Here is a 16,224-nt window from a genome sequence, read left to right as displayed (position 1 = left end):
AGCATGAAGGCTCAAGGTCCAGGTCCAAAATATGTATCATTACTGAGGCCTCTGAGCAATGTAGTTCTGAGCAGATTACTTTGGGGCCAGGAGAAATCTGGAACCACAGTTCTGGGAGGCTAATGGCCCAGCATTGCCCAAGAAGACCAGGAAACAAGGAGTGGGTCTATTGGTGAAGGACAGTATTTTCAGGGGCCACTTTTTATTTGGTCCATATTTTTCTTCACTCCACCTCTAGGCAGAGTCCCAGGCAGAAACTAAGGGCCATACTCAAGCAGTTTAATTGAAGAAAATTTAGCCAAGAGGGAACCAGCAAAGGACAGTGGAACACTAGCGTCTAACAATTGCAGGAAAACATTACCACCCCTGAGCCTGAAAGAGCAAGAGCAAAAGAAGAATGTATTCATTTCCTATGGCTGCTATAATGAATTACCACAAACTTGGTGCCTTAAAACAACAGACTTCTTTTCACAGTTCTGGAGTCCAGAAGTTTGAAATCAGTTTCACTAGGCCAAACTCAAGGTATTGGCTGGTTCACACTCCTTCTGGAAGTTCTAGGGGAGAATTAGCTTGGTGGCTAAAGCAGTATGTGAATTTAATGAGGATGTTTTTAAATAGGAGAGACATACTAGACTTGTTTAAAGTGATAATGAAATGAGTCACTAGAAAAGGAGAGATTGAAAAGTGGAAAGAGTGTGAGAGCAAAGTTCTAAAGGAGGCAGAAAGAAATGGTGTCTCTGACAATGTTGGGATGGATAGAAGCTAAGTGGTGGGCGTGGAAAGTGTGAAGGACAGAAGGTTGTGCGTGGGGAGCAGATGGCAGGCACCTTGTAAAAGCAGAGGCGGAGGAGGACTTCTGGAACAGGAATTAAAAAGGGAAGGATAAGATTCACCGGTGGGAGAGGAAAAGCACGGGCAGCAGATGCTGCATTACCCACAAGCGCGGGGATTCCTGCCTGCCAAGACCCCAGGGTTCCAGATAAAAGGCAGAATGTTTGCTGGATGATTCATCCACGTGGACATTAATTGATTCAACAAATGTTTACTGAGCAGTTACTCTGTCATGATGTCACTCAGAATGAAATGAGACGTGAAATACAGCAGAAAACTATAAGCCAGATGCCAAAGTCATGTACATAGGAGATCAGGAGGAGACTAAGATGCAGGAGATCATGAAGGTAAAAGGAGTGTTCTGTAAAGAGTTGAGACTTACTTTAGTTTCAGATGTACTGTGAAAAAAGTAGTCAGAAGATGGGTCCCAGGAAAAGGAATCAGTCAGCATCAGAGATGACAATGGAAGTGAAAATTCTTCATTTGGGCAGTGGTCAAATGATGACTTGAACATGAGGTTGGAAGGAATTAGCTGGCCACACTGCTCCAAGAGGAATGCTGGTATACATTAAAAAAAAAAATTATTACAGAAAATTTCAAATAGACACAAAATAGAAAAGTGAACTTCAGTGTATTCTTCACCCAGATTAAACAATAATCAACATTTGCCAGTCTTGTTTAGCAATCCCTCCCTGACTCCCCTTTTATTTATTCCTGGAATATTTTAAAGTTAGACCCAGACATCATTTGTCTCGTCAGTATGTACTTTTAGCCAGTAGGACTTTTTCTTCCTTTTAAACATAACCATAATATCATTATCACAACTAATAAAATTAACAGTAATTTTTAAAGTTGTTTTGACAACAGCAGACTGAAGCATTTGTTAGGGGTTCTAAATAAAATCACTGGTGTTTAGGAAGCCTGAAAAGAAATGCTTATACAGGGACAGGATTAGTTCTTTGACAGTACCATTAAAAATTATTTTGGAAAATATTAACATGGGGAAAGTTCAAGATGAATGTATATAGTAAATCCTTTGTTACGTATAAACTATAACTTTTTGTTATGTATAAACGTGTACACACAATCCATCTCCATATCTAGCATATGCAGATACACAGATATAAGAAGAAAAAAAGTCTGAAAGAACATTTACTAATATGTCCAGGGATTATCTGAGTGATGGGACCAGTGTTTATTTTTTGCTTTTCATCCCTTTATGCTTTTCAGCGTGTGTGCCTGTGTGTGTGTGTCAGGGTGAGGGGTTGGGCGGCAGGGAGAATGTTGAGGAAGGATCGTGGCCTCTTTAACGGAGCTGAATTAATATTTAGCGAAGAAAGTGACTCATCTTCAATCTCACAGTCCACAAATCAGAAAAGCGGATTAATACATAGTAGGCACGGAAAACACATGGTAAATGAATAAAATCTAACGGAAAAGGGTGGAAGCTTCACTCTAATTTATCAATTTTTTAGAAAAAGAAGTGACAGAGATTCAGGCTAGAAGACCATCCAGAAACGAGGCCCAGTGGTATCGCCACATCACGTTGCGTGGCAGCGCCCACCCCGCCAGCCTTTAGAATCTTCAGCAGAAAGTCGATGACGTCACATAAGGTTTTCAGTGAGGATGGGAATTGGTCCTAAGACTTCTGGGAAATGGAGTCTGGGCGCTGTGATGACTGCGAGTCTCCGAGGTTTCTGGGAATTGTAGTTCTCAGATGTAGGATCAGCTCTTTGGCCGATCTTGCTTCAGAGCGTCCCCGGGGAAGCGGGAAGATGGCGTCTGGGGTGGTCGCGGGACCCCATCCGGTGGTTCTAGGAGTGGCCATCGCAGCCTTGATGAGGGGAACTGGAGCACACAACGGTCACCATAAAATTCCGGGAGCACAGCCAAAGCGCAGAGCTCTGAGGCTCTTACCCCCGCGGTGGTCTTCGCACTCACGCGCCTCCTTCCCTACCCGGGTTCCCGAGGAATGGCCTAGGCGTCCGGACGTGCGAGGACAGGGACGGCAGCTGGCCTCCGCGGGAGCCACCTGCAGGGCTCGCAGAAGAGGGCCCACGCTGAGCGCCTAGATGTGGGCTCCGTGCAAGGACGGAGATTATTTTGAAGACATTGTTCAGTGTGAGCCGAGTCACAGTGCTTTTGGCTGCATTGGAAAACCCTCTGTTTCTCCTTAGAATAAAGCTCCCCACTCCAGATCGCTCTTATCTTCTGACCCGATTTCCCCACCAGAAATCCCAAAAGTTTTTGGTTCCAAATCGACTTTAAAGATGCAAGTTAATCATATCAGGCGTTCAGCTTTTTAATGTTTTGTATTCATGGCTAACTGCTGAGTGTGTATCAGAAATTCCTCCCTCCATACCCTAGGTAGCTTACAGGAAAGTTAACAACAGCAATTAAGGAAGTGCTGGTCTCTCTTCTTCCTTGCCGTATCTAGTCACCAGTTTCATAGGATCCTTACTTTATACTGTCTCCTCATCTGACCACTGCTCTGTTCCACAATACCACTATTCTAATACTTCAGCTTCTCACCTAGTTTCTGCGTGCTGTCTCTCTCATTTCCAAACCACCTTGTCTCCTCTACCAAATTAATCTTCTCCCCGAAACCAAATTTTTATTACCATGATCAAAAACCTCCTGTAATTCCCTCATTGCCTAAATGATTAAATCCACACACAAGCTAGTACTCAGGGCAGCCACTGTCTAGTTATCCAATTCCAAATAAACTTTCTTATTTTTATTTCACTGAACTCCCTGCCATAGACAGTCCAGTTCATCTATTGGAACAAACAGAGCATTTTCCTACCTCTATACCTTTACTTACACAGTTCTTTCTTTCCCAGATCTTGCCAGGGCCCCGCTTAAGAGATCCAGTAGTGGGGTCAAATCCTGATCCTCGGGTAAGCTATTTAACATGTGTAAATTTCAGTTTCTTCATCCCATAATGTGGTAAGTTAAGAGACTCAAAAAGAGCTTTTCTTCTGGCACCCAGTAATTACTTGATTATCTCTACCCTCTGCTCCTTCTAACCCCACTCCACCCCAAGAAGAATCTTTATATTTGCCTTTCTGAGACTTCTACTATGAACTAAATATTTATTTATTGGAAAACATACTATATGCTAGGTGTTGTAGAGAACACATAATTTAATTTTAATTTTTTGTTATCAAGCACATTGTATAATTACATGAAGGCCAGTGGAGAAATTCATCTTAACTCTATTAGGCTTTCCTTGAAGAATGGACATTTTCTCCCCTTCCAAATACAATGTAAGCAAATGACCATCTCACTTTCATACCTGAATAACTATCTGGCATACCATAATTTGTCATGATCTTGATCTTCTAGGCATTTTCTTCTTTAATGCTGATTTGTATTTTTTCAGTTTTGTATTTTATCATATCTTGTAAGCCGCCTTGAGTCATTTTTGACACACAATAGAGTTATAATAAAATAGATGACAATTGTCTGTGATGGCAGAAGAAATATCTTCTTACTTATTTGACTGTGATCCTAGTTTTCCATTCTGTGGAGTTACAGACCCTTTAGGGATGAAATGAAAGACTACAGGCAGATATGAAGGAATAGAATCATAACAATTAGCATTTATTGAACACTTACTATATGTCAGGCACTGTTTTCATCACTTTATATGAATAAACCCACATACTCCTTAAAACAGTGGAAAGCCAAGAGGCCAGCATCCCAGGAGCTCTGAAGGAGAGTCAGTCCCAAGGCTTAATGTATATAATTCAAGGTAGGACAAAAAGGACAAAAATATTTATGAGGTAATCTCACCATTCAAAAGAGTAAAGTGACTGCATTATTAAATTAAACCCTCCTGATTTAGATTAAAACTACAATCCAGGCCTGCATTGTACTATGTATTAGATGGGGCTTCTAAGAGATTTAAGACAATTTCTAACTTCAAAAAAGTTCATGGAAAAAAGCACCTGACAGAACCAGAGAACAGAATAAGAAAGTATGTAATACAGGAGAATAAGGGAAACCATCACTGTAAAGGACTTCTAAGGGGGGTGGTGGTGCTGAAATTATCACAGAGGAGGCAGGACCTGACCAGGGCCTTTTATAAAGTATGGATAGATTTCTGGAGATACAGGGAGGAAAGCAGGGTATGTAAAAGAGTGCCACGGAATAGTTTGAAGCGGAGCCAAGTGTGAAGAGAAAGGGTGTCGTAGAGACAAAGGACAGGGCTGCCCAGTTGTACTGGGGAGTAATGGAAAATAAGTAAATAGATCCAACTGTGCAAGGTCTTCAAGTTAAAGTACTTTGAACTTTTTCCTTGGGACAATGGGAAACCTGTGGATTCTTTCTGAACCAAGTGGTAGTTTAGTCAGGCAGCTATATAAAGACAGGGAGACAAGAGCAGCAACAATGTGTTTACTCTGGTAATCTAGGCCCAAACTACTGAGGACTTGGCAGCAGCAGTAGGAATAGAGAGAAAGAAATCAACTATCAAGACATTTCAAATAAATCCTAGCAGACTGATTACCCAGGATAGATAAAGAGGAATCAGTAAGCAATAATTTGGGGACATTTAGTGACTGCTCAGCACTGTGTGATGTTTTATAGGGATCTAAAACAAGATTTCTGTTTTCAAGAAGCTTACAATCTAATTGAATAACATGAAGTACTATAAGCCAATAAAATGAAATTATTCTGGTCCAACTCTTGCCCAAGTCACAGAGCTGATCATTGTTAATCAGAGAAGTGCTGGGAGGTAGGAAAAGTGTGGATCAGCACAGAACCATGGATCCCAGAAGCTCACGTTTTAAGGCATAGGAGTGGCCAAAATTACCAATTCTGCAAATGTCAAGTAGGAAGAGGACTGAGAAAAAGGCACTGAGTTTGTCTTTGACAGATCAACTTAACAAGGCTGGTGAGTGTCAGAACCAGATGGTATATGTTTCATGAAGTCTGTGAACAAAAGAAAAGTTTTTAAAATAGGACAGCAATTTTTTAAAAGATAATGGAGGAACTAAGATTTTTAGGACCTTCTTGGTAAGGATAAGATAAAATAACACTGGGATTAGTTAGGCACATTAGAACTATGGGCTATACTTTGAGGAAACTATGCTATAGCAAAAAAGGTAAGGGAGGAAGGAAGAGAAAAATTTGTCCATATAATTCGAGACTGAATTTTTTATCCCCAAACTGGTGGGAATTTTTTATCCTAATCTGAAGCCAGCTCCTTCTCTTCTGCCACTGGAGCCAGCAAGCATGAAAATACACACACATGGTATTTCCTCTTTTAAGTGAAGGAGCTGATGTGGTTGGGAAAGAAAGGGTTCGCTAGTTGTTCAGGGATCCAAGCTCCATGGAATAGATAAGGTGAGGAACTGCAAGGTGTTAGGTAGCTGTATATTCTAAGATTGGAGCCCTCCAGAATATTAGAGTGAATGTTAGGTTTTAAAATTCATCCCCTTGTTGGATTGATCACTCATTTGAGCATTTAGTTTGCAAAAAGGAAGGAAGGCTAGCTTGAAACTGGCTTAGAGTTAGCTAGTAGGAAGGAAAATTCAAACAAGTATATATGTTTCTTTTCAGCTGTGGGAGGTTATGCTGTGTGCTCTTGTGCTAACATTAAGGAAAGCACAGATATTACTCTTTAGTGTGAAGTTGCTGATGTCTGATGAGAGATGAACTCTGACTGAAGGCTTTTCCACAGTTATTACACTTGTAAGGCTTCTCTCCGGTATGAGTTCTCTGGTGAATAATAAGGGAGGAGCTCCGACTGAAACCCTTTCCACACTCTCTACACTCGTGGGGCTTTTCTCCAGTGTGTATTCTCTCATGTTCAACAAGGGATGAACTCCGACTGAATACCTTCCCACAGTCACTGCACTCATAGGGGTTCTCCCCAGTGTGTGTTCTCTGATGTTCAATAAGAGATGAGATCCAACTGAAAGCTTTTCCACATTCACTGCATTCATAGGGATTCTCTCCAGTGTGTATTCGTTGATGCTGAATTATGGTTGAATGGTCACTGAAGGCTTTCCCACATTCATTACATTTGTAAGGTTTTTCTTGAGTATGAGTTCGCTGATGCTGACTAAGGTTAGTGCTTCGGCTAAAGGCTTTTCCACATTCACTACATTCATATGGTTTTTCTCCAGTATGGATCCTCTGATGTAGACTAAGGTGTGTACTCCGGCTAAAAGCTTTTCCACATTCACTGCATTCATAAGGTTTCTCTCCGGTGTGAGTTCTTCGATGTTCAATAAGGTGTGTACTTCGGCTAAAAGTTTTACCACATTCATTGCATACAAAAGGCTTTTCTCCACCATGAATTCTACTGTGGACAATAAGGTCTGATTGGTAACTAAAGGCTTTACCACATTCATTGCATTTACAAGGTTTCCTTTGCGGAAAAAGTTTTTGGTGTTTAATTAAGCCTGAATTATCTTTGGAGTTTTTCCTAGATATGGGGGACATAGCTCCCTTTGGAATTTTCTGCCGTGTATTAAGCTTTGAGCTTAGACTAAATTCACTGGATTCAGGGCCTCTCTCCCTAGTGAAAATTTTCTTGAGGGTCATTGACACTTTTCTGATTGCTGTTTTCTCAAAAGAAGATTTCTTCTGTGGAGGACATTTTGTCTGCCTTGATAACTGGCCCTCACTTTTACAGGCTTCTTCATTCATAGGACGTTGGGCAGTATTCCTTCGGAGACTTTCCATTGCTGACCCTGGAAACTCTAGTTCTTCAGAAATAGCCTGATTGGTGTTGATGCTTTGGTTCAGTTCAAATATCCCTATCTGAAAGACATTTAAAGTGCAAATGTCACCTGTGTCTAGTGTGGAGAGCAAGGAAAATAAACCAACAGGAAAAAAAGACAACTAATTTGCAATTCATGCACACTAGCAACTTTATATGGGCAGAAACTTAAAAGGGACAATGAAAGAGAAGTGAACAAGGCCAGAAGTGATAACAGAGTTTTCACAGTGGATGCACAGAGACATCAAGAAATACAGGTAGGGGCTTGGTTAAATGCTGAGCCCCCAAAATGGACATGAGCAGATATACCAATTGATGAGCAGAGAACAGGGGATTAGAAAGTAAAATGAGCTATTAGCTATTGTAGCCAATTAGTTATGGTAAATGAGAGACAGGAAAGGGATGAGAAAAGTAAAGACTCTCAAATGTAGAAAACATAACCACCACCACCCTGCCAAAATGCGAAAAGTGAGGAAGACTCTATCAAGCTTGTATGCAACCATTTTCTTGGCAAAGAGAGAAAACAGAATTTCAGAAATGCTAACTATTACCCTGCTATCCCCATTTGATCTCCCTTTGATCACCCAACCCTTCTTCCAGCTAGTTTAGGTACTCTTCTAAACAAGTCTACAACCACAGACTTCAGAGGATTAACAGAGCTCATCATAACAGATCTTAACTTAGAGTTCATCAAGGCCAACTTGCTTATTTGACAGATAGAAAACAGAGTAACTTAAGTCACCCAGCAAATTGCAAGAGCTTAGACTAGAACTCACGTCTCCGAAATTTCAAGTTAGTGGCCTTTTCATGATACTACTCACCTAGACAGATATTTTTGGTCACTCCCCTCTTCAGCTCCCTGAAGATCCAGTGTCTACAGTTGTTCTTTCTCCAACTGGGTGATCATGTCCAATTCACATGCTGGGATCCCTGCTGATTGTAAATGATTTAACACAAGGCTATTGGTGCTGGAGACACAGGGCTATTGAGAGCTCAACATTAATGCTTTGATCTATAGAAAAGATAGTGTGTGGGAATTCCCTGGCGGTCCAGTGGTTAGGACTCCGCGCTTTCACTGCCAAGGGCCTAGGTTCAATCCCTGGTCGGGGAACTAAGATGCCACAAGCTACACGGTACGGCCAAAAAAAAAAAAACTCCAAACAAACAAAAACCATAGTGTGCATTTTTAGAGGCTGTGGCAGGAGGGGCTGGAGAAAATGGGTATCTGAAAGTTCTGGGCTAAAACTGGTTCCAAAAGAAAGGTTATACACATACCCATCAGAATCACTTATGGAACTTGTTACTCTAGATACTGGGCATTACTTCAGACCTAGTTAAGTACAATGAGGCCCAGGCATTTGCATTTATTAAGTTCATATGACTCGACAAGTTGAATTGTCCAAAATGAACCTTAGAAACACTCTCTAGGTTGCCTGAAAAATGTGTTCACTGGGACCAGCCTTTCTACCAAACATTCTTCTCACAGCCAGAGGGTCTAAAACATAAACTCAGCTTCCCTTAGGACAGGTGACTTCTTCCTTCTGCTGGAAGGGCCAACACTTCCCAAGGATCTCAAGGTTTCCAGGTATTAGGCAGCTAGCTTTCCCAGACGATTCCTTTAAAAAGCTAGCACCCCACATTCAGACTGTACCAAGCAGTCTGTTTATCTCCCCACTCACAAGGTTGTTCTAACACTTGCCTTATAATAAGGAAGAGCAGCAAGGCCCTCTCCTAGAATACTGACCTAAACTCATGTATAGCAGAGCATCCTGGCTCTGGCAACCTTTCTGTTGGTAAAATGGGGAGGATATGGGAATCTGTGCCTACTCTTCCAGCCCTTCTCTGGACTCTATGTTTCCCCACTGAAGTTTTTTCTTTAACCCATTTTCTTGTAAATTCACTCAGAGCCCTTGGGCATGACAGTAGGCAACAAATTGTATAATAGTTCCTCTAATGTTTCTGCTCACAGCACAATTTAAGATCCACTAGGTTAAGAGTTGATCTGGTTTCACAAGTCTTGCCTTTCTCAGAGACTGGGAACCTCCCAAATGTGGAAATGAATCCTGGAGGATTTCACGAAGAAGCCATCCATGGAGAACCTCAAGAGCAACATGACGATGCTGTCTGTGTCCAGCTTTGCCAAGAACATGCCTTTCAACTGAAAGCAGGGAATGCAAAACTCTACCACTAGGTTGACTGAGAAGTCAGAATTTCTAATTTATTTAGAACCTTGCAATAAAATCCAGTTGCATACTTTTTGGCGCTAACATTCCTTAGTAGGCATTTGTCTTACTGCTTAGGTTGGCTGGCCTACATTCTTGCAGCCCAGATCCTTAAGCTACTCCATCATTATTCTGTTGGCAGTTCACTGTTACTTCTCTCCTCTATTACAGTAATCCTCAAGGCAGCAATATCACCTCCTAGGGAGAGTTTTGGGAATTTGTGAGGGTTTGTGTGTGTGGTTTTTTTAGTTCGGTTTGGTTTGGTTTTGGTTTTGGTTGTCATGTTGATTGAATGGGGCTATTAGAATTTAGTGAGGGCCAGGGATTCCTGTAAAACAAAGAATGTCCCTTATCCTGCCAGACTTTCAAAAGAGTTGTTAATGGTTACCTGAGACTGGAACTACTTTACAAATAAATACAAAGTATTTTGCACAACTTTGCTATGTATTGGAAAATCAAGGAAATATACTTCTTTTTCTTTGAATGATATTCGGAATTGTTCGCCATTTTAGGAAAATCAAGCCACTCATGATATTAGATTCACAAATACGACATTCACATATCCGTCTGCATTTGTAGCTGTTGTATTCACATGATTCTATGAATAGGTACAAGTGTCTATTTCATCCAATCATTTACATGCTGAAAAACTATTATTCTATTATAAATTACTTTCCTTTTCTTTCTCCTTTATATTACAGTTAAGGTAACGTAGTGATATTCTGGAAATTATATCTATAGGTAGTTAATATTATCTATAAATTTTATTTCAAGATAGTAAAGGGGATGGTAGGTTTGAAAGGTAGAAAATTACTTCTCTAGTGCAATAGAACTAAAGTATTAACAGTTACACAATAGATAAATAGTGACTGTCTCAGGCAGTAAATTGCAAAGCCTCTAAAGCCTTAAAGCAAAAGTCCTTGTCCCCAACAGAAGTCCTTGAAGATCTGAGAACACCCAGACTGCCATAAAGGTGACGTAGGAGCAGTGGGAATTTTGTACATAGTGGAACATTATTACATTATTACATATTACATTCCATCTTGGAGAAGAGATATTGTTGAGAAGAGATTTTGTTCAGGTTTTTGGAGACAAAGGGAAACCAGGAAGATCTGAAATGTGAAGATCTTTATAAACTGACTCACTAGAACCATTAAAACATAGGACATCTAAAAGTAGGCACGATCTCCTGAACAGAGAGAGAACTAGGACAGAGTTCAAAGGAGAGAGCCAATTTGAAGTTGAGGGTTTACTCTCACGCTTATTAATACCTTGATGATTGGTAAAATATGCCAATTTGATATAAGATAATTATAATTTAATGTGTATATAGTGTGCAGTACAAGAGTCCCAAGATGTAGTTGTTTTTGCATTTCAAATAAGCTCATGACATGTGTAACTGTATTATGCATTATGTGTTTGTATATGTGACACCTATGACAGACACACAGAAACCACATTGGGGAAAGTTTCTACATTAAAAAAAAAAGAACCCAACTGTGAAAGGAACGTGAGTTGGAGGTGCAGCCTCTGGAAAGGCCCGTTTTTGGTCTTTTCTCTTGGGTCTGCCTATTCTAAGCATTTTATGAATACTGACTCATTTTTGTCTCACAACAATGAGAGGGTTACTATTATTATTTCCACAATACAAATGAAGAATTTGAGGTACAGAAAGCATAAGTAATTTGGCCCAAGGCCAAGTGATAAATCCTGGACTCAAACTCACTACACTACATCATACTTACTGCTTCTCAACAAGCAGGGAAAAAACACTTGAGTCATGCTTTCCATTCATATGGCCTCTAAAGGGCCAAGAAACTAAACCACTGATCCCAGGACACCAGCATGACCTTGACACAAGAGTGACTACCTCTGAGAGATGACTATCCTGAGAGGCTGCAATAAGTCCCAACTACACTAAACGCCCTATCTGGGTAAACTAAGGATTAAATTTCCTGGCTTCCACTAAAGTGCCACCACAAAGCAAGTGGCATCCTTGGCATAAATCAGTGAAACACCAGATAGAGGCCCCGTGGTATAAATAATTACTTGGTATTACATTTACCAAGTAATCTGGATTTTGATCATAGCTCTGTTGGTAGCTAAATAAAAACCAAGGAAAAATAACCAGTCTGGTTTTATGTATCCTCATCTGTAAAAGGAAGATGTTGGACTTGATTAGTCCAGAGCTGTCTGATTCCTGGAATTTAATTTTAGATTCCAAACTCTGAGGCACAGACCCATCTGCCTAGACTAAGGGGATAAGACTAGAACGAACAGACTCTTTTTCAAATCCCCAGAGACATGTGAGAGCCTAAGGTCCATGTTTCAGAAGAAACTGTTTGAGAAAGAGGCCAATTGCCTAATGCTGAAATAGAGCAAGGGGGTGCTGAGGAAGGTATCAAAAGCAGTCAGCAGGCAACCAGGGACTAATCCCATACTGGGCAAAATTTGCCACACTCACCTAAGAAGGGACATTCTCTGAAAAGAGAAATACATGTGTCTCCATTTGGCGAGATGGCACAAACTTCCAGAAAAGAAGGAAGAATCCTTAACATACATGGTATACGATCTTATAGTGAGACAGAAAGTTGCCTTTCCCTCTTCCACCTCCTCTTCATTTTCTTTCTGGTCAAGGGCAAACCTGGGGGATAACACGGGCTTCCCTGGTGGTGCAGTGGTTGAGAGTCCGCCTGCTGATGCAGGGGACATGGGTTCGTGCCCCAGTCCGGGAAGATCCCACATGCCGCAGAGCGGCTAGGCCCATGAGCCATGGCCGTTGAGCCTGCGCATCTGGAGCCTGTGTTCTGCAACGGGAGAGGCCACAACAGTGAGAGGCCCACATACCGCAAAAAAAAAAAAAAAAAATCTGGGGATAACAGGTCTTATCCTAAGGTATCCAGAGTCACTGGTCTAGTAATGTCCACACTGGGCCAGGTGAATGCAACCCTAGGTATTAAGAGGTAAAACAAACTTCCCAAAGTAACCCCACCTCCTCCCAGACACAAAGAAAATGACAGTAGCCATTTATGTCTGGGTTTAAGTCCCTAGTTCTTTAATGAGAAAAGGTAAAGGGAATTGGTCTGGGCTGAGTCCAAACTCTCTCTAAACTCTCTAGGTGTTCCGAGGCATATAATCCAGTCTGCTTATCGATTTCCTCACATGGGATGTGAGTTCAAAGGGAGTAGGCAGTAGTCCCTTACTTCTTCCTGAGAGTCAAAACAGAAGGCAGATGATACTGCTCCACCACAGGGCAGTGCATCTCTGGGCAAGCCACTCACCTTTTTGAAAGGCTGGACCCACACTATAAAATGGCATTACTAGTACTCGCTTGTCTTTTCTCACAAAGCTTCTATGAATGCTACACGTTATAAATGGCAAAGCTTACTATAAAGAATATCATCTATGACATAAGGAGATATTACTGCTGTGCTTACCTCAAATGAATTAGTTTTTAAATTGTGATAGTATACATTTAGGGAAAGATGCTCTCAGAGGATTTGTGCTGCTGTTCTAGAGTGTAGACAGATGCATTCTTTTTCCTGGCTTTGGAGGATGCACATGAAATGGGGAAGGCAGAGCTGGTGGATATGACAAAGTTCTCAGGAGGAGCCCCCAGATATATTTCAGAGAGGCTAGGAGGTCTCTGTCTCCACAAGGTTAGGACAATACCCTTATCCAGGTTTCATACAAGGGGTTCCTCCACTGTGATGTGGAATGTTGCCTCTCCTTTTCTCTTTTTCTCCTTTCTTCCTCATACTTTAGTTTTATCTGGATCACCTTACTGGTCTATAGATATTGTAACCTTACCAAATCATTATTCTCGAAAGTACAGTGGTCAGAAAGTGCTGCAGCACCAGCAAAACCCATTCTCCTCTTTATATGACTAACTTTCCAGCCCGCACAGCCCTGACCCCCTCCTGTTACCCTAACCATCTGAAATTCTTTTGACCATGCCACTTTCTCTTTTAATCAATTGCTGATCTTGGAATAATTTTCCCTTGAATATTAAGAAATTATCTCATTCAGAAGGAAGCAGGTTCTGAAGGTTCTGAGATAGCTCTTCTTCTGGTGCTTTGCTTTCTGGTATCAGGCTGACTACTTCCTGGAGCCTTTGTGAATACACAAGAGTCAGCAGGAGGGCCTAGGCAGCCTCTGTTCAACTCTAAAACAGAGACAGTCAAGTCTCCAGGCCTACCAAAAGATGGTCTTCAGACAACAGTGTCCTTGAAGATTGGTTCAAAGTCACAACAAATTCACAGAATTTGATATACAGCATTTGTCAATACCCCTAACAACATCTACTATACTGAAGTACAACCGTTATCATCAGAACCATAAGATAAATACTACTACTCTCAAGCTCTGTAACTTTAAGTAAGGTACTTCATCTCTGTGTGCCTCAACTTTAAAATCTGTAACATGAGGATAATAATCGGACATCTCATGGGGTTAACGCGAGGATTAAATGAGTTGACGCAGGTAAAAACTCTTAGAACAGAGCCTGGTACACGGTAAGCATCTGGGAAACACCCCGAGTACAGATGCCCTTCCTCGCCCAGCTAGAGCGGAGCGGAATGAAACTCTGAGCTTTTCCATCTCCCAGGGGTTCACCGGAGAACACCACCTGCTGTCACTGCAGCTGAGGAACTAGGTTGTGCCCACCCGCAAGGCGAGCGCTGGGCGCCGCGCAGAGACACCATGCCGCGTCCCAGCCGCGGAGGCACCTCTCGGCCGGATCTGAGGCCACACCACCCTTGGACCTCTCGCCGGTCTCCCCCCGAGAGAGTTGAGTGTTCCGCACGACCAATTCCTAGAACCTCCAGGCCCACCCGTCCAGGCCCCGGGACCCGGAGCCCTACGTGCCCCACTCACCGGCCGCCTCGGGGCGAGCGCCGGGACACACCCTGGGCCGGACCCACGCTTAGACGGAACCTTAGTACGCGGGGCTTGAGGAAGCCGGAAGGATTAACGGGAAACCCTTGCGTCGACCCACTGCTCCCGCGCTCACCAAGGTTCCCGAGGTCACAGACACTCTTCCACTCAGACCCTTGGTCGTGTCCTTGTCAGTATGTGGGGCCAGTCATTGCCTGATCAACGGCCCTGACCTAATTCTCCTGGAGCAGATGATCTGTTAGAGAACAGAGACGATGAGGAGAATGGGCAGCACGCCAGAGGCCGTGGCTCTGCGCCTGCGCTTCAGAGTCCGGGACCGCCAGGTTGTTTCCCGGAGATTTTTGCAAAGCACTTTCCCTGGTGTGTGTGACGCCGAGATTGAGAAGTTGATGCTAGAGGCCTGAGAAAGTTGATGCTGGAGACCCTAGAAAGGTCCTGAAGATCTTAATACAGTCTATGCAGTATAGTCCAAACCAGTGGTTTAGTTTTAAACAGCATACCCGCAGAGCTGGTTAAAATGCAGATTCCCAGGCTTCGCACTCGTTGGTCAGAGGAAAATCCCAGAAACACTGCATTTTCAGGGGGCATCCCAGGTAATTCTTATGCAGGTGGTCCTCAGACCATCTCTGGGGAAACAGGCTTTTTTGCACAGTCTAGATGCTTAGATGCAATTAAGTGCAGGACACTTCCCAAATTCCATCAAGAGAAGTAAAGGTAAATAAAATCAGGAGCCTATTCTGGTCATGAAGATTTTTACCTATGTTTTATCCTAAGAGTTTTATAGTTTTACTCTTAAATTTAGATCTTTGAATTATTTTTTTGTATTTGGTGTAAAGTAAGGGTACAACTTCATTATTTTGCATGTGGATATCCAGTTTTCCCAGTACCATTTGTTGGAAAAGACTGTTACTTCCCAATTATGTGGTCTTAGCACTGGTTGAAAATCAGTTGATATATACGTGGAATTTGTTTTTTCTGGGCTTTCTTCTATTCCATTGGTCTAGACGTATATCCCTATTCCGGCACCACACTGTTGAGATTACCACTGTGTAGCTTTGTGGTAAGTTTTGAAATTAGGAAGTATGAATCTTCCAACTTGTTCCTTTTCAAAATTTGGTTTGGTTTTGAGGGTCCCTTGAGATTCCATATGAATTTTAGGATGGGTTTTTCTATTTCTGTAAAAAACATTGTTGGTATTTTGACAGGGAGTACATCAAATCTGCTTTGAGTAGTATTGCCATCTTAATATTGTCTTTCAATTCATAAACATGGTATGTCTTTCCATTTACTTAGGTCTTCTTTAATTTCTTTCAGCAATGTTTTGTACTTTTTGAAGTACAAATCTTTTTCCTCCTTGGCTAAATTTCTTCTTAGGTATTTTATTATTTTTGATGCTATTGTAGATGGAATTCTTTAATGAATAGGGCAACCAGATTAGTTTAAAAAACTAGAGGATTTGAGCAACAATATAAACCAGTTAGACCTAACAAAATATACATATAGAACATTTCACCCAACAACAGCAGAACACACATTCTT

At 41.7% G+C, this 16,224-nt stretch overlaps 1 protein-coding gene across 4 annotated transcripts; it reads right to left on the bottom strand.

Moving 5' to 3' along the window:
* Positions 1–5,538: 5,538 nt before the first annotated feature.
* On the bottom strand, positions 5,539–14,718 carry ZNF391 (zinc finger protein 391). Of its 4 annotated transcripts, none has more exons than XM_079933990.1 (3): positions 14,665–14,718; positions 8,389–8,500; positions 5,539–7,608 (listed from the first exon to the last, which is right to left on the bottom strand). In XM_079933990.1, the coding sequence occupies exon 3, from the start codon at positions 7,528–7,530 to the stop codon at positions 6,454–6,456; it is 1,077 nt and encodes a 358-aa protein (XP_079790116.1). In that variant the 5' UTR covers positions 7,531–7,608; positions 8,389–8,500; positions 14,665–14,718; the 3' UTR covers positions 5,539–6,453. The 4 variants fall into 4 exon arrangements, with proteins under 4 accessions (XP_079790116.1, XP_079790118.1, XP_079790119.1 ...); XM_079933992.1 differs by having other exon boundaries at positions 8,389–8,497; positions 14,665–14,710; XM_079933993.1 differs by lacking the exon at positions 14,665–14,718 and adding an exon at positions 12,254–12,326 and having other exon boundaries at positions 8,389–8,497.
* Between the last annotated feature and the right edge of the window lie 1,506 nt (positions 14,719–16,224).

Source organism: Stenella coeruleoalba (genome assembly GCF_951394435.1).
Source record: "Stenella coeruleoalba genome assembly, chromosome: 10".
Taxonomy (NCBI): Eukaryota; Metazoa; Chordata; class Mammalia; order Artiodactyla; family Delphinidae; genus Stenella; species Stenella coeruleoalba.
This window is presented reverse-complemented; position numbering and strand designations above follow the sequence as displayed.

What these genes read in the sequence shown, in the direction of transcription:
- ZNF391 (XM_079933990.1), bottom strand. Translation starts at nt 7,530, where the DNA reads ATGGAAAGTCTCCGAAGGAATACTGCCCAACGTCCTATGAATGAAGAA.